The following is a 21,414-nucleotide window of genomic DNA, read 5'->3' on the forward strand; positions in this document are numbered from 1 at the left end:
TCTTGTTTTTTTCCACATTGCCTAATATTTTTAAAATAGATCGCCAGCACTAAATGAATTTTCCATAAAATTTACGAGACATTTTTATTAGACTTGCGTAGCCCAAAAGCTGAACATTATTAAGATTAATTCTTCAATATAATGCTGTTTCAATATAATATAATGCCAATTTTGTTAAACGTCAATTTTGTTGATTTGTCTGGGCAGTTTCGTCCAAAGGTGTCCCTATTTACAAAGCATTTTATAAACCACGTGACCAGATGCCATGTTGTATTCAAGCACATCACATTTCCTTTTGATAGCAATGTTATCGATAATCTTCTATCTAAGCTGTGAAATTTACCGCAGCTCGAATATTAAAGGAATTTTATTGTGAAATGTTGCATTATTTATAGCTTTGGGTGATTTTATCAAAATTTTGTCAGCTTCATCTGTTTGCTATAAGCATGGACGTCCAGACGCATCTGATGAAGGCATCTGATAATTTGTAATTCAAATCAACCGCAGCTAAAGGATTTTATCTTCATGATTATTTTTTTCTAAAACAAGATTTACGAATCTCTCAGTTGGCCGTGCGTTTTTTTCAAATTGTGAATGAATTATACATTTATTCCCCAAAACGAATATCTTTTGTCGCGCTTGCTCTTAATTTTGTTACAAGTCAATAGCTTTTTTGACTGGCCTAATAGAAAGAGATTTTCTAAAATCCCTGTTATTTTTCCTTTTGAAACAAACTTTGTCAGCGAAAATTTTAGCAGCAATTAGAGTGCAAAATGTAAAATGTCCATATAGATGGTATTCTGTTCGCCTTAGAGAAGCCCTGGTAAAAACAAAGCCCAAAATGTACAAATTATCAAAGAACAAAATAAAATAAATGTACAATAGGCACGAAAAAAGTTGCCCGAAAAAGAGGTTTATTAAAACCAAATGAAATAGAGGTTTGAAATTCTCCTTAGTAGAAGAACAACTAAGAAGCCTAAGTATTATGGCGACGACGGCAAAACTGTGAATACTAAATCGTGAGCCCCCTTTCTCTCCTCTTGCTTGCCGCTCATGAACACTGCTCTCCATCCGTCCAAACATTTCCAAATCCTAGAAAATTGTTAAGACTAAAATTATAGTTTTAAGAAACTCTGTCTTAAAATTCGCAACAAGAATGCTCCCAATCTCCTCGAAGAAGAAAAATTTAAAACGCTTCCTTAAATTCGGCTCCCTATCAATTCTACGAATTTTGTCCTCTTTTTATTTTTTGTTTCGATGAAGCTAAAATTTTCTCTGGCAGCCGGTTTGCGATCTTTTCATCCTTTTTGGGGTAACAAACATCTAGTTTCCCCGTCTTTTTTCGTCTTTGCAAGTAAGATTTATATATCCCTATATATTATGACCATGCCAATTTTAGAATAAATGACCTTGACGACTTCCTTTTATGTGATTTGAGTCTTATTTTTCTTTAAATATCGCCTTGTTTTCTATCTTCGATTCATCGTTATCTATGTTATGTTTTGTTCATCGTTGGCCTTTTACGTTAAACATCTACAAGTTGCTACCACTCATTTTCTCGAATGGAAAGCTAAGCCAAGCAGTATTGTGGCAGTATCCCAATACTTAATTTTGTTTGCTCTTATGTCTAAAATCTGCTTGTCAACCAAGTCAATATTGAAACAGCTCACCTACCTTTGACCAAACTTTAATGCACGCCATATCCTCGTTTCTAAGTTTCGAACCAACTTCTTTTGTTAAACATCCTTCTCAAAAATATTTTTCCGTCCTGAAAGTTTAATGATGTTTTCTCAGTAATGAAGAAAGGGCCTAGACACATAATCTTGTGAACTTGTTCAACATAATATAAGGAATTGAGCTTCTCAAGAGTCTCAATTACTCGTACAGTAGGCCATCAGATTTTTAATTTTTTCTGATTTGCAAATAATTTTCTTTTTGCAGTCGACCTCCCAAAACTGTTCAGTTTGGTGGTTTCAAATGGTGGCTACACCCAGGCAAGTAACAGTTTTACATTGGTTCTTCTGCTCTTGTTTTTTATGGGTTCTTATGCTTTGTCGTTGGATCGTGTATTTTGTTCTTATTGATCATCCAGAAACAACTGCATTAGACATGCGAAAGTCTCACCTAGAAACATGTCACAGTTTTCACTGCATTCAATTTAGCAATAAATACGCACTACGTTGTATTCTTGTATCGAGGGGTGAATGGGAACTCTGGGGGCTCTAGAGGCTCTGGGGGCAAAAAACAATTGAAAAGGTAGACATTGGTTATTTTTGACATTGATAATGGGGCTCTGTTCCCCCGGGCCTTGCTAGCATCACACTCCTTCTTGCTTCTAGCCTAGTCAGGAAAAGCAGAGATTTTTCCCTCTTTAAATTTGGTTGCGGCAAAAATCTTCTTTGAGGTAACTATAGGCGGGGATTCAGAGCAGCGATCCAGGATCGATTGCGATTCCATGCCAATTTTTATTCATTTTCCTTCTGTCTTTGAATTAAGCAGCCCCCCCCCCCCGCCCCACGTTCATCTTAGCAATAAATACCTTATTTGTTACTGTTGCATCAAGTTATTTTTGCATTCTGCTGGCTATCAAGACGCGCAAATTACTGACACAGTCAAAAAAGGAGTACGTCTTTTAATCAAATTTTATCTAAGTTTTCTTACGTCCCAAGGCCTATATTTGCATTTGATTTTCAATCAGAAGCGTGATTCGCCCGAAATGAACCTGAAAAATCTATGAAATGATTCAATTTATACTAAATCTAATTTATTTTTGTTATCTCCATATTTTATTCTCCAGTGCACACGTTTCTTTTCACATAACTCTTGTTTTAAATTTTGTCAATAAAATATTTATAAGTCGCAGCATTTTACAGTGTTTTCAAGTGTTATTGGCCTTATAATTATATTTTCAAATACAAAACACAATCAGCTGTAGCAATAGGCAGAATGCATTTCGCAAACAGAATGCAACGTGCACCCTCCCTCTGTGCTCTTTTCAATAACCGGTTGCTTATCAGCGTAGACTTAGGCCTGTCTGAATAGCATTCACCTATGCTTGCACGGCTGTTTCATTAAACCTAATTTGAAATCCAAAAGAGCGCGTGCCTATGACTCCTGTTGTCTACTTAACGATTTACCAACAGTACCATATTTGGTCAGTCGGCTACAGCTGGTTGTTTGGTAGCCAATCACATGAAATGATTGTTTGTCTAAGATGTTTCATTTTGTTATCGTGGCGCGAATGTAATATTTTAATCTGAGCAGCTGTATTTTTATATTTGATCGTTCGCGATTTTCAGCTAAAAGCACTAAAAATTGATACGGGGTTTTTCCGGACCGTTGCTTAGCCTTAGATTTGGGGCTAAGGGTCAGTTCTGAAGTTCTGAAGTAAAAGCGACAAAAAGTTTGTGTAAGGGTTTGCAGCCCTTGACAAAGTAAACTGTCGGTTCTGACTACTTGGACCGCCCTAATGTTTTGACAATGGCATCTAGGGAGGCCTGTAGCCTAATCATAACATATAGAACATATAATACAGCGTGAAGCAATTGAAAATGCAATTTGCAGCTAAACTAATATAGTTGTGATTGAAATTAGTATCCTTGAGAGATGATTACAACTAGGTTGTTGGTGTGGTTGATAGATTTGTGCTTAGAATAGCAGATAAAAAAGAAGGTCGTATATTACATGATTGTTTTCTTATGCATGGATCGTCCAGTCAAATGTCTGGTTTTTTACCTGATTTTTTTTAATATCATTGAGATTAAAATTGAGCTGAAACGAAATCGGTCTTAAAATGATCATAAATTAAATAGAGTATTTTGAAGAGATTCTGTAGACATGGTAGCTATTAGATTGTATAAAAATTAATCAGTTGAAGTATTATGTCATTGTTGTTACTGAAGTACTGCCTGGGTAACTTAAAAACACATTATTGTGCTTTAATACTGCTTTGTTTGGTTTCAGGTGACGTTAAACCATAAGTGGAAGAAAGTTTATGATGAAATGGCTTTAGCGACGACAATTACAAGTGCAGCCACTTGCATGAGAAGGCATTATGAGAAGTAAGTCAATGCCATTGTTTTCTTTCTTGTGAGCAATCATTGTTTACAATTTCCACCATGATGCACAACAACCCATAAAGATCTCCCGTTGGAAAATTTATTTCGTGTTCCATTGGAGGAATGCTTTGAAGAACACGTATTTTTATGAAAAGAAATAAGCGAGTTTGATAAAACATCGATATTTCCTTAGGATAAAGAGGATAGGAAGTGGTTTCACAAGGGAAACGACAAGGAGATAAAAATTTGATTGTTTAAAGACGGTTGGAAGAATACTGCATTTCCTTTAACAAAAAGGCACGAAAAATGCACTTTAAAGTGACACAAAATACCAATAAAACGTTGTAAGCACGCAAAGTAAAATATCTGAATGCGCCCCTAGCTTTAATGAAATCTGTCTAAATTTAAGTGTGTCTTTGAATGATTTGAATACTGATTTGGTGATATAGAGTTGTAATCGTAGCGAAAAATAGACGGGAAAGTAAAATAATGTTTTTGTTTACGACCTAAATGTAAAGGACTTTTGAGGTAATGGTTTCAAAAATTGGTTTTTCTGTAACACCCAACGCATGAAAACTCAAATATTTTCAAAACATCTGCATACGTTTGCAGCTTTTACTTATCACATATTGAGATTACCAATCAACTTTCCAAAAAGTTTTTGCGTACATCCAATCATCTAGAGAACAGCTCTTGTTCCCTACACGACATCATTTAAAATGAGCCATCGAATATAAAGTTTCTCTCACAGGCATGAGCCTTGCTGGAAAGTTTGCCGTTGATACGAAAGATCTTATTATCAACTTCAAAACCGTCTATTGTCAACGAAAGTATTTTGCACTCAATCACATCGCATTCAATTCTCAACTGATTCATTGATAATTTTTGTAAACACAAATGGTGGATGTTTCTTTTCATTTCATTGACCTTGCTAACCATTTTGGAAATAAACCTTTACACGAAGAATAGAAAAAATAGCAGGATTGACCATACACACCTAATGCTTAGTAAGGGCCTGTTTATATGAGCAAATTTATCCCACCTCTCAACTCATTTCAATCTGTATATAGAGAAAATTATCCCATCCAGCCTGTATGCTGACAAGTGGGGCGAGATTTGATCGCGTCTATATGAAAATTTCATCCCACCCTCCACCTTCATCTAACCTTCCAGCGTTTACATGGCAGAAATTCATCCCACCCAAGCAAGATCCTGCCCCTCACGCAGTGGGATCACCTAAGCGGGCTGCCTCTTTTCCTTTATAAACGCAAGTGAAAAAATTCAAAGGATTGTATAGGAGGGTGGGGTCTCCGCACAGGCGGAACGATGGCTAGTTGTTGCTTAAGTTGTCAAGTCACTGATATGATAACCACAGATTCCTTTATTGTTATCTCTTAGAAATGAAAATTAAGAAAGCATTTCTCTAGCATCTTCACACTTTCGTTTTACAGGCTGCTGCTTCCGTTCGAAAAACATCTAAGAGTAAAGCACAAGCAAGACGCCCTTGCAAATAAAACCTACTCAATAACGGCCCAGGCCAGTCAGCCCTTGGTGTTGACAATAAAGAAAGTCAAAAAAGAAAGCCCCGTTTCACCGTCAGAAAGCCCAGATGACTCACTGTATTTGTCTGCACATGAGGCTGATATTATTCGATCCCCAACCAGCATAAATTGCAGACATGTGGAAACTAGCCAGGAACTGATTTCCAAATCTGAAATATTTCACGCTAACAACAATGCGAACATTAAAGCTAGTACAACTTTACCCCTGGCGGTTTCGCCGAAAGAAGAACACGCGCGTAACATGGATGACCGTAAATTCGAACGCACTAAGTTGCAGCAGGGTCAGTACCCCGCCACTTTCAAGATAGAGCCCGGATCCGGAGAAACCGCTAAATGCATGTCCAACCCAGATATAGCCAAGTCGGATGGTAGCTCGCAGAGTCACCACGCAACCAATACCACTTCTACAACTGTGTGTGCTATACCGTTGTATAAAGTGTCTGAGCATGCTTTTTCTCTTCGAAAAAATGCACACACTACCTCGATCAATGCAAAAACCATCTTACCAAAGCAATCTTCTTTTGTCATTCCAGTTGTTAGTGCTGTACCGGGAGCGAATGCAAATGTCACTGTTTCATCGTTCGTTCCCTCTGTTTCATCGACGACAATGAATTATCATCCTTTACATGGCAACGAGGTTACTGTAATCACGAAAGCGAGACCAGTTGAAAATTTCGGCCCGCTGTCAGTGAGTTCAGCACTTCAAAATATTAATCTTCAAAATCAAAGTCAACCTGTATTCAAAAAGCGGAGGGGTAGGCCACCGAAACATGCCAAGGCTCAAATGCAGCTTTTAGCATCGTCAGTTCAGAAATCTGAATTAGGCTATTTCGAAAAGTCTCCTAACAAAAATGGCACTGTTATCCACAATTATTCACCTCACGTTGGGGGAGACGTACCTCGTTCGATGCATGTTCATGATAAAAGCACGTTTAATAACACAAGGATAGCAACAACAACAACAGCTGTCCGGGGTACGCGGATGTGTGCTACGGAAACGGAGAGACGATCAGCGAAGAAGGCCCCCGTGAAAATGTACGAATATGTGATGATGTCTGATTCTATGAACAACAAGCTTGTCAAGCACAAACAAGGAGTGATCAGGTTCCCTAACTTTACCGACCAAAATGAAATGAAAATCAAAGACATTGCTGGCATGCCACCAGAATACTTGAACCCTTCTTTGTATATGCGTACAGTTGATTATGGAGAGTTGTGCCAGTTATCGGGGGTTAATAGAGACACAAATCAGCCAAGGATTGAGTCAGTAATGTCATTTAGCAGTAAAGGCTGTGTTCCAAGCACATTAATGTATGAGGGTCATCGAGGTGGGCGTTCATCTCCCAAGGCTGGAGAAGTTGATGTTGACAGAATTGAGAAACCAACTAAAAATGAACTAGAAACAGAAGTACACGGGATCAAAGAAGAACATCCTGATCAGCAAGATGACGGACTTTCGAATGGTGCAGAGGCGCGATCTGTCATTGTAGGGCCACCTCCTCTGATACCCATTTCTAAGGAAGGCAAACGAAATAAAAGGAAGTTATTGGAACACGGCGATATAGCAGTGATCACAAAAGGACCCGAAAACAGACCGAGCCCGCCCAGCAAAGGCTCTTCTCAACAAATTTCGCTAATGTCTGATATGAAAGCTCTAAAAGAGTCATTTGATAAAACTATTGACCAGTCGTTACAAGATTTGCGAAGAGTGACTGAGAATGAAACTGACAGGGAAACAAACCATTCAAGTGGACAACGTGATAAGATGGAGGTTTATGCTGCAGATAGCGAGAGGCAAACAGAGAGACACGGAAGGATGAGTGACCCTATGTACAAAGGGAAGTATCTGGCAGTCTCAAATCACGGTGAACTGAAGGTACTTACTGACAGAATGGATGCTCGTCATGAAGAGTTGTACATTAATGCGAATCATCAAATTGTTGCACGTGATACGGAACATAAGCAGGAGTATAGTCATGAACACGATGCGTCTGACAGGTTACTGCGTATCGCATCACGTGATAGTTTTGCAAGCCAAATGCCGCATGAACCTGCTAATGTGCACCATTCATCTGCTCATACACGTGAACAACCCAACTTCGGTACTGATTCTGAACGCAACTGTCGAAGTCGCTCAGCGCTGGCATATGAGAGAGCAATTATCGAGTCATACGAGCAGAGAGGAATTGGAAAAAGCAAGTTTAGCGATGACTTGATACATTCAAAGTATCTTGAGGCCATCTATTTGCAAGATAAAGGAATTTCGGCTATTGAACATGCTTCGTCGGATTGCGGTGAACAGTCGCGAGTATCAAAACATTCACATGGAAACAGAGATCAAAGAAAAGACCCACGTTCTCAGACAGAGGCCCATCACCACATTGATTCTCACCACTATATAGCTCATTTGCATGAACACGGATCGCATCCGTTTTATCATGATCGCCATCATCATGATCACCATCAGAATCATCGAATCGATCACAATCAAAATGATCACCGTCGCAATGGTCACAAAAGCGACCACCGCACTGATCACCATCACAGTGACCATCTTAGCGATCATCATCAGTGCAGCAACCGTCATCGAAGCGATCACCCTCGCAGCGATCACAGTCTCAGTGACCGACATCACAACGGACATCCTTACCCTGCGTCTGTGTCGCCAAGTGAAGACATGGCTGCGCTGCGTTACTCAATGCATCACAGCGACCATCGATCAGGAAGGCATATCACGACATTTCAAGATGCTGCCCATTTGGACTATCCCCATCACGCGCTTTTTCCAGGAAGAGGCAACAGCCCTTCATTCGAGCGTAAGCATATGGTTGGGCTGGATCGCTCTCCACCCCCGTCCACGATTCACCATTCTTGGTACAGTCATCACATGGCGGTTGTTGGTAAAGAGGGCTCAAAGGCCATGTACTGGCACCAGCAAGTGCACCATTAGAGACGGGTTTTTCGTTGTTTATATTTTGCAACTGATCAGAAACTATAGAATGCGTTAGTTTTAAAATAGCATTATCGTGCTGCCACTGAAAGAAAATGAGTATCTCAATATTCAGGAAAAATTTATAGAATATTGAAGAAGAAAGATCTCTTTTTGAAACATGATTCTGAATATCTGCCTGGATTTATTCCTACATTTTGGCAAAATGGAATTCAAAATCGAAAATAGCACAAAGTGGTCTTTATTTGTCTACAAGAGGTGTGTAGATTTGTGATAATTATGTAAATATATTGTATTTCTCACTTTGTTGTTGTTAAAGCCTAAATGCCGAGTGACTCTTTTGTACTGAAATGATTTTTTACCGACTTGTGTTTAGAGACTTGTTTACATACTTTAGGTGCATTGAATCACTTTAAACGGGTCTCAAATTTCTAGTTTGTGTATTTATTATGAAGATAAATTTATGGAAGGGTATTACTATGAAACCTTTTCACTTATTGAAAAGTGTTATTTTCCAATAAGCTATGTTAGTTCAGTGTGGATTCCTAGAAATAGTTTAGGTCAAATTTCTGTTGGCCGAGGCAAAAATGAAGAAGGACTTTATTATCATGAATGTTCTGTTTAAATTGATTCAATGCCCTTTGAATTAAATAATGTAATTAGCCGTTCGTGATTACAAATATGATTTTAATATTATTGTATCCATGCTAGTTCACTATCCATTTATCGATTTAAGTTGTCAAACACTCTTGCCTTAAATTTTATCTCCACTCTCCCTTAGCCCCGTATTAGATTTTGTAAGAAATTCCGCATTCCATTTTTTGCTTCCGGAGTTCATAATCAGTTCCATGAAAACATTTGACTTCGCGTCCAGAAAGTAATTTAGCCTTCTCGTCATTTCGCAGAAAATTGTGGCGTCCTAGGATCTTAATCATTTTCCGCTTCGCAATCGATAATAAGCTTGAAATGAAAAGCAAAAGAAAACCACTCCCTCCGGTTTTATTCAAAAATAGTTCATAGATCGAAATGAATTGTCAAAAAATGACAAAATCTCTTTCGGCCAATAAATCTTTCCCTCTTTCATGCCTGGCCTTGACAATCATTTTTCAGCATTTCAATGAAATTTTCCTTCGATGCTCTAACATTGAAAGTAGAGTTGTACCCTTTCGGATTCACTGCTTTACCCAGGGGTGAATTTTCCTCCAAGGAAACATGTACCCAATCATAGGAAATATGATTAAGAAAGGAATAATGAATATTGAACTTTTGACAAATTTAGAGCATACCAAATAGTGATTAGATGAGAAAAACACATATTTGCAAAAAATGTCCGTGTTGACAAAAATCTTACCCTGTCGAATGATACTGCTGCAAGTAATTGAGAAACTGATACATTTTATTCTCAACAGGTATCACACACCCTTATTGCCTTTGCCAGTAAAAGTGTTGCTGTCTTGAGAACACGGAGCGTAAAACTATTGATATAAGAGATGTACTTTTTGACATTGTTACCTGTATTGAACGTGTCTAATTGTTGTTTGTGTAATGGATTTGAAAATCAAAACAGAAGTTTTTACATAGGTTTGTATTCGAGAGCGTTGCGTGTCGTTCTCGTTGGCAACTTGTACATAATATATATTTCATGTATATAACTTGTTTTTGCCAGTGCGAGTTTGTATAAAGTTAGTATTTTGGGTTGATATATAATTTTTTGGAACTGCATAGACATCTGTAGTCCTGTGATAAAATGAATCAATGTTATATCATAAAGATTAAATCTGTCTCTTCATGTCGAACTGGCTGCCACAGCTCGTGATATCTTGAAGGAAGAATCAAAATCCGAAGGTATCTTTTGGAGAATTCTTTTGGAGCACCTTGAGATTATTAACGAATCCTTATACAAGATCTTCCACAGACATGTCATATATAACAAGGTATATGTATATAAACTGTTATTACAAAAGTTCTGTAACAATGAAATAAAATGAAATAAAGTAAAAAGGTAGAGAAAGATAGATATTAATTAGTAAAATATAAAGGGTAGTATAATAAATTACAGAGATGCGATGCCAAGCCACTTTCCATTGCTTTCACAGAGAGGTTATATTATATTTCATTATATTATATTTCATTATATTGAATTTATATTTCATTAAGTTCACACAAAAATTTGCACAATATTCAGATGAAACAATTAAATAATAATGGCAGTTGACTATGTGAGCTGCCCAGTATGGTGTGATTAGACTCGATTAAACTGGATGAAAAATATCAATATTTTTAGACTGCACCAAGATACATTTGTATTAACAGACGCCGCTGCTTTGGTTGGAGGGGGGATCAAGCTTTGTGCAATTTTATACAAATCCTTATTCTATTGCAGAAATGCTCCCGTCTCTCGTGATTTCAATGCTTGCTATTTTCTTTGCTAGATATTTAGAAATATGGCTTACCTCCACCCAATGAACTATTCTCATTACTTCAAAAATTCGGTAGAGCGTATTACGACAAATTTTAGGAGTACCCTTTCTTTTCCAACGAAACCCCCATCACGCCTTGGTTGCTAAGATGCTTTGCATTTGAATATGAGCAGCAAGTACAGTATCTTGTTATTTTTACTGGTGGGAGGTTTAATAAATGGCAATTTTACAGACTCCGAAGTATTTTGTTGTGATAAGGAATCGTTGTAAGCACTGATGATAAATTGTTCAAAATTGTAGGAACAACGTCGAGGAGCTGTGTATAGAATCAAGAGAGAATCACTGACTCTGGGATTCTATTCTAAACTTGTTCCTAAAAAATTTCAGGATTTTTAGACATTTACTGGGCTATTTTATGTCAACTTATGTGTTTTCCCTCAGATTAAGATCTTGATTTTGAGTAGGCTTATGAGAAACAACTGGCCTGTAGAAAAATGTGCGAATATTTATATGATCTGGAGTAATTAGAAAAGTCTGCAATTTCTGATCGAAACTTCCAAGCACTGTATAGACTGTATGTTTTTTTGCAGGTATTAGAACTTTCTATGTACATTTTATTTAATTTCGTAAACTTTTAGACGCAAACAATTTAGAATAATAGAGCTTTAGCTAGTGTTCAACAAATCATAGAACCAATCGAAAAATGCCGAGCTTCTTCTCATTCAAACCATACAAACAAAACTGTTTTGCCACTTTTTTAAAAGCAAAGAATACCAAACAAGATGATATTTTATTATCGTTACAAGCAAGTTTACAAATGCAAATCAAGTCCATTATTGGAGTCGAAAATTTTTGCAAAATTCATTTTTTAACACCTAATCTCATTATTGTAGTTCCAGCACTGCAAAAAAATATTGTTTATTACTGCACAAATCTGCTTTCACTGTGTGTGCGTTGAAATGAACACCTGCTTTGCACATAGCTGCCATTAATGTTTGAATGTCAGTTCAAGAGATTTACAAATTAACCCTCTCCTCCCTCTCTCCCATTGCAATGTTGTTTACTGTCCAAATTCCACGATTGTGTGCTGGTGAATACCTTAATGCCATAGATTATTTTCCTGAAATTGGCTCTAAATTTAAGTAAAGTCAAATCGAAAATCGAAGCTTTGGTTTCAGATTATTTCCTCTCCATGCACCATTCAAGCAAGTTGTTATGGGAACGTCATGTGAAGGTTGTTGTTGTGAGAAACAAACTCAACAGTCTGCTTCTATGAATGCTGGGAATTCTCAGTTGGCCTAGGCGGTGTCTGAGGTACAAGAGGAAACAGTAACGAGAAATTAATTATATTTAACTTAACTCAAAACGAAAAATGGATGATTTTCAAAGTGCCGAAGAGGTATGCTTCCATTTTTGTTACAATTTAAAGTTTAGGGCTCATTTATGTGGCAGTTCACGATTGAGTATGCGTTGTTAAGGTTGTCGTTTTCCTTTCTGATTTTCCTTTCTTTTCTTTCTTCCCTAAAGGAGTGGTTTTTTGGCCTACCTCAGCCACAGAATTTAACTCTTTCCCAGAAAAGCGTGTTTCGAAATTGGATTGAATAACGTGTACCAAAAATAAGTTATCACTTAATTGCTGTATATAAATTTTGATGTCCCTTTTTGCGAAGTAGGCCTATCATATCACTGTATAACTAAAGAAAGAGACACAACAAAGCCAGTGTATTTTTTAAATTTCAAACTCCCTTTTTCAACAATTTTCCCTTGTTGCAATTTTATTGTCTGTAAGCAGTCTGTAACAACAATAATAATACAATTTCATAGTCTATAGTCTGTAATAATAATAATTATACAATTTTTTTAAGTTGGTGACTATAATAGCAGCAATGTTTTTTTAAAGCCAACAATGGGTGTCTAGTATCAAGTGTAGGGATTTTTTAAATTTTTGTAAAGAGTAGGGATTTAAAACTGACTTCGTCTCAATGGACATTGTTTATGTTTCAATGCTGTTGTCTATGTGGTTCTTGAATAAATTAACCAATGTCAGTCTAAATTTTTGAAACCTCCTCTGTTTAATTCATTCATATACAGTAGTGACCAGCATATAAGAAACAACACTTTCAATTTCAGGTCAGACTTGTTTCTTCTATCAATAGAATAAAATGAGACAATCTTCAAATCAGGGTAAAGTTTCTTATTAGAAAAATCATGTACTAAAGATTAACTACTCAGACAGGACCTCTATGATTGTGATACAAAACATATCATTTAAGCCTGACAAACAGCACTGTATACAGAATACACTATCCTATCAAAGTGTTTGGCTATGTTTTTCAAAGGCTTTAGTATGTCCAGTTTATAATAAAATGGGGGTATTATTTTCAAAACCAAGGTCTGTGTTTCTTATATTTATGTTTCTTATATGCTGAACACTACTGTATTATCTTGTGATTTTGTGGTAATAGCAGCAGTCTAAAGCCAAATCATAATAGAAGAATAGACATTAACTTAAATACTTTAATATAAAAGCATAATGATCATGTAATAAAGTAGTAAGACTGTAGGGTTGTGCAAGTTGGTATGCAGTAAAGTTCCAGAAGTTAAGCAATGGTTAAGAAAGTCTTTACTGTTAGGCTTAAAGGAAGGTGGTCAGAAAAGAGTGCCAAATTTCTTTTGGTATTTAAGAAACTTCCCCTGACACAGCATCCTTTAGACTAAAGCATCACAAAACTTTCTTCCTTTAGTCATACAGAATATAAATTATTTTCACTTAGATAGGATAAGTCTTTGTAAAGTTGCAGATTTTTTCATGAAGAGCAATAAACAAGTACATGATATAGTTCTAACCTGAGGCGGCACCATGGTTGCCATGGAAGGGGAAGGAAATTTTTTGAATTTTTGATGCCTCCAGTTCACTAAAAAATGCACTCATTGGATGAATTTTACAACCCTACAAAGCAAGGCAACCTTATGCTTAGAATGAGAATAGAGCTTTTTGATGATATCAATCTTATTCACATCGTCCTTATCATCATCATCCATATCATTGTCGGTTCTTGAAATGCCTTCATTCTCATAGTTCGATAAAGATGGTTCTATATGTTTTTGTTGCCGATTTCGAAAGATTTCACCTCTGTCTTTTTATAGTTCAACTGTACTTTTTTAATTCTTTCAAGGTATTTCTATTTGAGATTTTTAACATAAAGTTTGAAAGCTAAAGACAGCAAAATTTCGAGATCACCTTCTAATATTAGAGGTTGTCTGGAACTCTCCGATTCTCATACTTATATTTTACTTATACCTCTAATTACGCTGTTTTTATAAACTTTCATGTCGTATTGATTAAGAGTACAGTCTAATTGAGAGCTACAATCCTGGAAAAAAATAGTTGAGACTTTTCAAGAAAACTTTGTTTTCTCTTTCCTTTGAAAAATAGCTTCCCCCTTCCCCAATTCAATGTTGAATGCATGATTTTAAAGCAAAAATGATAGAACTACCAACATTGCTTTGGGGGGAAAGGGGGGATTGGAATTTACTGGAGCAAGGTAAAGTAGAAAATTACATAAATTGCATTTTGTCTCAACATTTTTGTCCGGGATTGTGGACCCAACTTGATTTGCCTTCATATATATGTGGGAAACATTAAGCTTTTTTGTTTTGATTTTCTTTAAATCCTGTTCTGTGTGAAAATGCTGTCAGCAAGGTTAAACCGAATTCCCAGTGGGGCTCAAGCCCCCAAGTCGCCACGGAACTGATTGTTTTGCTTTAGTCTGGGCTGAAAATTTCATCATGTTGTTTTGGCTGTCAGGCTGCGAATTACCCCATATTTCCCCATTTTCAAAATTTAGCTTTTCCTATACATTTCAATGGAATTAATCGCTGTAGTGAAATTTTTCACTACAGCAGCAAAACTCAGTCAAATCTAAAGAAATATTTTAATATTAAAAAAAAGTAACTTTCAATCGAACAGTCCAAACAACACAAAGTTCTCAATATAAACTAAATTCAAGATGAAGATTTCAAATCTGAAGTCCATTTTTGAGAAACGTCTTTAGATTGCAAGATGCAAAATCAATTATATCAACCCAAAACGGTGAATATGACTTTTTTAAGCTCAGATTTAGTTTTATCACCATAATCTTAAGCTGAATACAATTTTTCATATTATTTGTGCTTGTATTTTAGATTTTACAGAGAAACGAAGTTTGAAAACTTGTAAGGGTTTTGACCGCAAAAAAACATTCCGGGGGAAACTTTACCCCCTAGTCACCAATCACGGTCAAATAATACCATAATGAAAACTCCTAAGCAGGCTAAATTCCTTGCTGTTGATTCAAATCTGAATATTTTGTACAAAACAATTTGAAGAATTTGAAGAATTTTTCAAAAGCTGAAGGCTGTGAGTTGAATTGGTGTATTGTTCTTTGGTCTTTCTGCTAGTCCTCTTCTCATTCCACAGTCATTCCCTGGTTTTCTCTCATTCCATAGTCGTTTCGCTAGTTCTGTGGTTGTTCCTCGTTCGTTGTGCCGCTAGTTCCTCGTTTTAGCATCGTCAATGTCATCATGCCAAAAAAATTAAAGCAGACTTCGTCTAAACTTTTAAGCTAGTATGCAATCCTTGGATGACAAGTATTTGTTAAAAAACTCTTATGTTCAACATAAACAGTTTCCACGCTGTAAGCCCAATAATTTGTATGGTGAGATCTCCAAGGAGAAGCTTTCTGAAATGGAATTAATCGAAAAGCACTCAGTATAGTCATAATAGAATACATGATTTCTGTTTGCTAGAAAGTAAACTCTTTTGTATTACTGAGGGGTGAAGTGACATCCCCTAGTTTTCAGTTTTCATTTAATTTTAAAATTCCACTACATACAATCATAAAATTGATGGAAATTTGTATGGGGGGGGAATTTCTTGAGGAATTTGCCCCAAGACCCTTATTCTTGATTTGAGTTTTTCGCCTGCCCTCAAAATAATTTTTCTCTTGCTTTAGACCTGAGCTATGTTCATATTATCAGTATTCCAAACAATGTTCAAACCATTTCTAGTAGTATCTGAAGAATGAGACTCTGTATCTGCTGTGCCATGCTAATTTCTGATTATCAATTTTTTGCTGTAGTAAATCCTCAAGCAGAGTAAAACATGTCATATTAAACATAACTGAAATGAGATTGAGTGACAGCAAGTGGGTAAAATTGTTCAAAATAAAGAGGTAAATGCCTCAATGAGTGCATTTTCCAGTGAACTGGAAGCATCAAAAATTCAAAAATTTCCTTCCCCTTCTATGACAATAAAAGCAAGCCTTTTCGAGTTGAAGATCTAGTAAAGCATCACAAATAGACCATGAGGAATAAATTGAATTTAATCATTGATTTTTGCTGGATATAACTCTTTAGGTATTATCTTAATTGAGGAGCGTAATTCTAGAATGAGATTTTTGGTTATCAGTATTTTTATTAATTATATGCATGTATATAATGTTTCACAGTTCACTGAGTACTCTAGAATAAAATACAAGCACATCCATGTAAAATCATCTTGAAAACAAACGTATAATGATAGGGGAATGAACTACTTTGATCAATACAGCAAGATGTTGGGGTTAGGTAAAAGCGTTATAGGTTGATGTTTATAACTTTTTATGGATTTTGTTACCATAATTATTGGATTACAAGCCACGGATTGTAATTATTTTTGGCACAATTTGCTGCTGTTTATAATCAAACGTGGCCTTTAAATGAGGCAGCTTACATTATTTTGTTCAGTTCCTGCCAAACTGTCCTCCTACCTTGAAGAGGGTCATAATATATAAGATGTGGAAGGAATACTATGGGTGTTATTGATAATCCAATGCTTGATGATATTGTTGTTGGTTGAAATTCTAATTTCTATTTGTTGTTTTAAATACACATTCAAGTTTTTATTTTTTTTATATCTGTCATTTCAAACAAAGTATCTCTGGATGGTTTTGTGAATAACATTCATTTTTGGACCCAAATTTCTTGGTGGAACCAATCTGCTACGGCCTATATATTCAAGTGCAGCTTAGAAACAAGAGTTGCAAATGATCAAATTGGTTCGGTAAACAAAAGTCAGTAGTGATCCAGTCCAAAAAGTTACAACATGTGGTCAACATTTCACCCAATGTTTTGTTTCAATTAAAAAGTCTTTGCTAGATTGCTTTAAGAGAAATCTGCTGTTTTTCCTGGGTGCTTTTGCTTTTTTGTTTTAAACCACCTAAGTAATTTTGATATTGAATTTTGATATTTTTCAGACTGCCTTTGTTGTTGATGAAGTTTCAAATGTCATAAAAGAAGTAAGTTTTATGCTTCAATACCATTTAATTTACTTTCATTATTTAGCGGAAGTTTTTGATGTTCTCAAAGATCAGCAAGTCTTTTGAGAGTTAAATGTTACAGTCAATGTCAATACCAAGATGTTCCTACTATAATTCATATTATCAGGTGTACTTTTTGCCTTTTTACATTTTCAAAGTTAATAGATCAGCAACGACTTACTTAGAAAAAGAAAAGAAACCCAGACACAAAGATATTGACAGTGACTCCGTAATTCTACAAATTCATCATTACTCAATCAACGATAAGTTAGTTATCAAAATTTACAGATAAGAAGGAAATAGAGAGGTTAATATACATTAAGGGAACTTGCCTAATCATTTCCAGTTTTTCGTTAGATGCGCTTACCTTTTTTGATCTGCATTCTACATCATTCAACTATTTAACTAAAAGCTAGTATTCGCTATCAGAAATTGACTTTTTGTGACCTCTCTAATTCAATGTTTGTCAGAAGTAATGTCAAAAGTATTTTGCATTAAAAATTAGTTTTCTTCAAACAAAAATAATATATAAATTAAAAAGGCCACCGATACAGATATTGTGCTAATTATGTAAGATACGGATATGCTGATTGCTAAGTTAGGAGTAAGTTTTTACCCTTGTTTTTAGTCAATAGAAGGAGCTATTGGTGGAAACGCATATCAACACAACAAAGTAAACCAATGGACTTCAAGTGTTGTTGAGCAATGTCTTAATCAGTTAACAAAACTCGGGAAACCATTTAAGTATATTGGTAAGAAATTTTCTTTGTATGTCACAGCCATGTTACTGCACTTTAGTAGTATCTTTCACAGCATTTTTAAGTATTTAGTGATTCAGTAAGCAGTATTGAGGTGACTTGAATAATTTCGTGTTGTTTCACAAATTTTCAGAGAATGTTGATGTGTTGAAGAAATAATTTGGAAAATTACTTGAATGCTTAGTCAAACAACAACATTATCATTTCTTGCAAAGAAAATGATTAATTATGAGATGTTAATATAGGCAAGAATATCAGTAAGAAATAAAAAAAATGGTTGTTTTCTCAGAAACGCCATTGTTACTGCCTCTGGCTAGGGTGTATAATAAATATTTCAGCATAAAGCATAAGAATAAAGCATGCAGTAAATATCTTTAGCAATATCTTATTGGACTAATGCGATGTTTTCTTTCAACTAAATTGGTTGCATATTTCATTGTTCTTTTGCCTTTCTAAACCTAAGCACATTGAAAATGGTACATGTCTAAGTATACAGTGATTTAAGCATTTTTTTAGTTTGTAAATCTCTTGTGCTTTACAGTTTCGTTCATATGCTAATTTTGACAAATTATTTTTTACAGTTACTTGCGTCATAATGCAGAAAAACGGTGCAGGCTTACACACAGCTAGTTCTTGCTTCTGGGATAATACGACAGATGGTAATGTACAACTTCAATATTTCATAATATCAGTACTAAATTCATTCTCTCGATTGTTTGGGTGCAAAAGCTGCAAAAAGGTTTTCTTGCCTATGAAATTGAATTTCCCTGGAAACAAAATATATATAATGATAATGGTGTTTTTGATAGATCGTTGGCTGCTGTAATCAAATGTTATTAAATTTGTGTGGTCGTCTGAGAACTGCACTGGAACAGAGCCAGAGATTCATTAAAAACCTTTTATTGTCTTCAAATGAAACGAACATAATACATTGACGTTTACTTTGGAAGAAAAACAATTGCAATTCTCCTAAACTCACATCCAACTTGGAAGAGTTTCAGTGACATCCAATTTCTCCCTGTGAGGATTAATTGGATACGAGGGGATAATGAGTCTTAGCCTTTCTGAAATGCAAGATTAGAGCATTTCTTTCATTGCGTGTCCTATACCCACCCCTTACTGTATATTCTAGTCTTCGCGAGGAACACAAAAATTTTAATCCTTTATTCCGCCCACGCATTATTAAGAATCTGCCACAGATTCTGTGCACAAAATTTGTTTATCTGGTCGTGTCCCCCGCGAAAATTTCATCACTTAAACTTCCGACTTCTGATAACAAGAAAAAACAAAAGGTACAATGTCTTTTCGAAAGCCTTTGCTACGATTTTCCCGCGCGATTTCGCAGAAAACATTAGTTATCTGCAAATTTCAAATTATTTTTCAGACGTTTCTCGCGCAGAAAAAATTCTTGACAGTCTGGTACCCACCTTTTCTTTTTAGTCAGCAACAAGAAGCAAATGACCATAAGGCCATAACCAAAGATTTATCCGACCCACGTGCCTGTGCCTTGTATTGCATCATTCTTGATATGTAATACCTCCCTTAATTTGCTTCTTGCAGGAAGCTGCACTGTGCGATGGGAAAACAAAACAATGTATTGTATTGTCAGTGTGTTTGGACTTGCAATTTAAGAAAGTAACCTGCAAAGAACACTTTAACTCGGCAAAAGGACAGTATTTATTTTTCTTCTTTGCCAATGTTTACAAGCATTGACTCAGCAACTGATTAAACCCGTCGCTCATTAATATTGTAAATCAAACCATTGTAGATAACATATATATTGTTTCAGATATTTGTTTGCAGTGTTGTATGTTATGAGCAACAGAATGCCCTGTATTACATACTAACTCTTACCTTAAAGTTGTTTGTGTCTCTCAATTTTGGTATATATAGGTATATTTTGTCTCTCACAGTATTCTGTAGCCTTTCTTCCATTCTAGCCTCCTTTTCGAGTCTTTCTTATTCTTAGTGCTACTTTTCCTTTGGTTTTGTGCACTTGTTTGTGTTTTTTAGAACAAAGGGGAGGGGGTGCTTTTGTGGGGCTACTCGTCACTCACTTAAAACTCCCATTAAAGAGTTCGAGAGCATTGATCTAAGCCCATAAGGGAATTTGCTTCCTTCACCTTGCAATGTCATTGCTTGTTTATCTTTAACCTAAGACTTTGTACATTGTTACCCACACCTAGACTATCGACCTATTTTGGTTAACTTCTCTGGCCATCAACACCATTTTACTCCGTTATCTTGTACCTTTCATTATAAAACCCTTCCGTCGCCTTCATTGCAATGCCTAAAGTTATCTCCCCCAATGATAATATTTTACCAGCTCCCATTTTTTTTCCATACCCAATCTTTCGTGGTTACCTTCATTAGTCTTTACCTATGCCCTTTTAGTCTTAAAGTTTTCTCTCAAAGCCATCGTTTCAAAATTGTTGATTCTTATTTCATCATATTTATCAGAACTTTGTGCATCCGCGCGGATCGCTAGTACGCTTTGTACCGGTTAATTTGAAGTGTGGAGGGAGAGATCCAAGTGTAATTTTAATCACTCAAAAATTTCATATGCGAGTCTGTTACGTAGAATAACCAAACAAACTCGCGATTTGATAAATGAAATCACTTCAGGGTTTAGACCCTTGACTCAAAGCAATGATCTGTAACTTCAACCTTCGTCCTTGGCTAAGCGTGATTCTTCTTGTCACTTGATGCTATATCTTTAAGCACGTGGTCTGTGTAAAATGCTTTAGTTTTATTTGTACATTCCTGCCTATCTCTTTGTTTCAAGTTTACAGTTTTATTTGGTCATATTTTCCTTAGATAACTCAGCCTGTCCTGACTACACGAACACGAAGTTTCTTGTACAAATTTGCTACGTTCCCGCTATGAAGTAAAAATATAAGGTACATGGGCTATGAGGTACAAAATTGTTTAAAATAAGGGGGAGGGATACACTCCCTTTACAAGAACAATTTTTTAATAATACGGGCCTCAAAATTAGTCAAAAATTAGGAACAAATTAGTACCAAGCTGAGGCTGAGCTACTGCAAAATGTAATTTTAAACAATGTTGACAAACCCCCTTAAAATTGGCAAATGAGGTCTAAACTCCTCCCTAGAGTACATTGTATTCTACCCTGGGTGCTAGAGCTTCATTGAGAGAGTGAATCGGTAAAAGAATCCAACCACTGTTTGGCCTCTTTCTCAGAGGCACTGGTACCCAGGGTTACTGCACTGCTAACACCCTTTGAAAAAATGAAGAATAAATTAAGAACACTCCAGCCAAAAATTTCTTGAAGAAATTAAGAACAGCCAGCCTGAACTTCAATTTA

The 21,414-nt window shown here is 35.9% G+C and overlaps 2 protein-coding genes and 1 long non-coding RNA gene across 3 annotated transcripts in view; 2 read left to right on the forward strand and 1 right to left on the reverse strand.

The window, feature by feature from the left end:
- LOC135685682 (uncharacterized) overlaps positions 1-10,347 on the forward strand; it is a 32,905-nt gene extending 22,558 nt beyond the window's left edge. Inside the window, exons 6-8 of the mRNA XM_065201684.2 lie at positions 1,942-1,994; positions 3,964-4,061; positions 5,510-10,347. Coding sequence (XP_065057756.2) covers positions 1,942-1,994; positions 3,964-4,061; positions 5,510-8,570 — 3,212 coding nt within the window. The 3' untranslated portion in view covers positions 8,571-10,347. The remainder of the gene's footprint in view (positions 1-1,941; positions 1,995-3,963; positions 4,062-5,509) is intronic.
- A 1,890-nt stretch (positions 10,348-12,237) lies between these two features.
- Positions 12,238-20,001, forward strand: LOC135685700 (dynein light chain Tctex-type 1). Its single transcript, XM_089112761.1, has 5 exons — positions 12,238-12,389; positions 17,266-17,307; positions 17,957-18,080; positions 18,668-18,745; positions 19,647-20,001. Exons 1-5 carry the CDS (start codon positions 12,363-12,365, stop codon positions 19,715-19,717), a joined length of 342 nt encoding a protein of 113 aa, XP_088968887.1. The 5' UTR covers positions 12,238-12,362; the 3' UTR covers positions 19,718-20,001.
- On the reverse strand, positions 12,945-19,652 carry LOC135685701 (uncharacterized). The gene is made up of 2 exons (XR_010516024.2): positions 19,514-19,652; positions 12,945-15,711 (listed from the first exon to the last, which is right to left on the reverse strand). It is a non-coding gene; the product is annotated as an uncharacterized LOC135685701 (long non-coding RNA).
- Positions 20,002-21,414: the final 1,413 nt, after the last annotated feature.

This window comes from Rhopilema esculentum, chromosome 15, assembly GCF_057945365.1.
Source record: "Rhopilema esculentum isolate cy_ngs chromosome 15, ASM5794536v1, whole genome shotgun sequence".
In the NCBI taxonomy this organism is placed as follows: Eukaryota; Metazoa; Cnidaria; class Scyphozoa; order Rhizostomeae; family Rhizostomatidae; genus Rhopilema; species Rhopilema esculentum.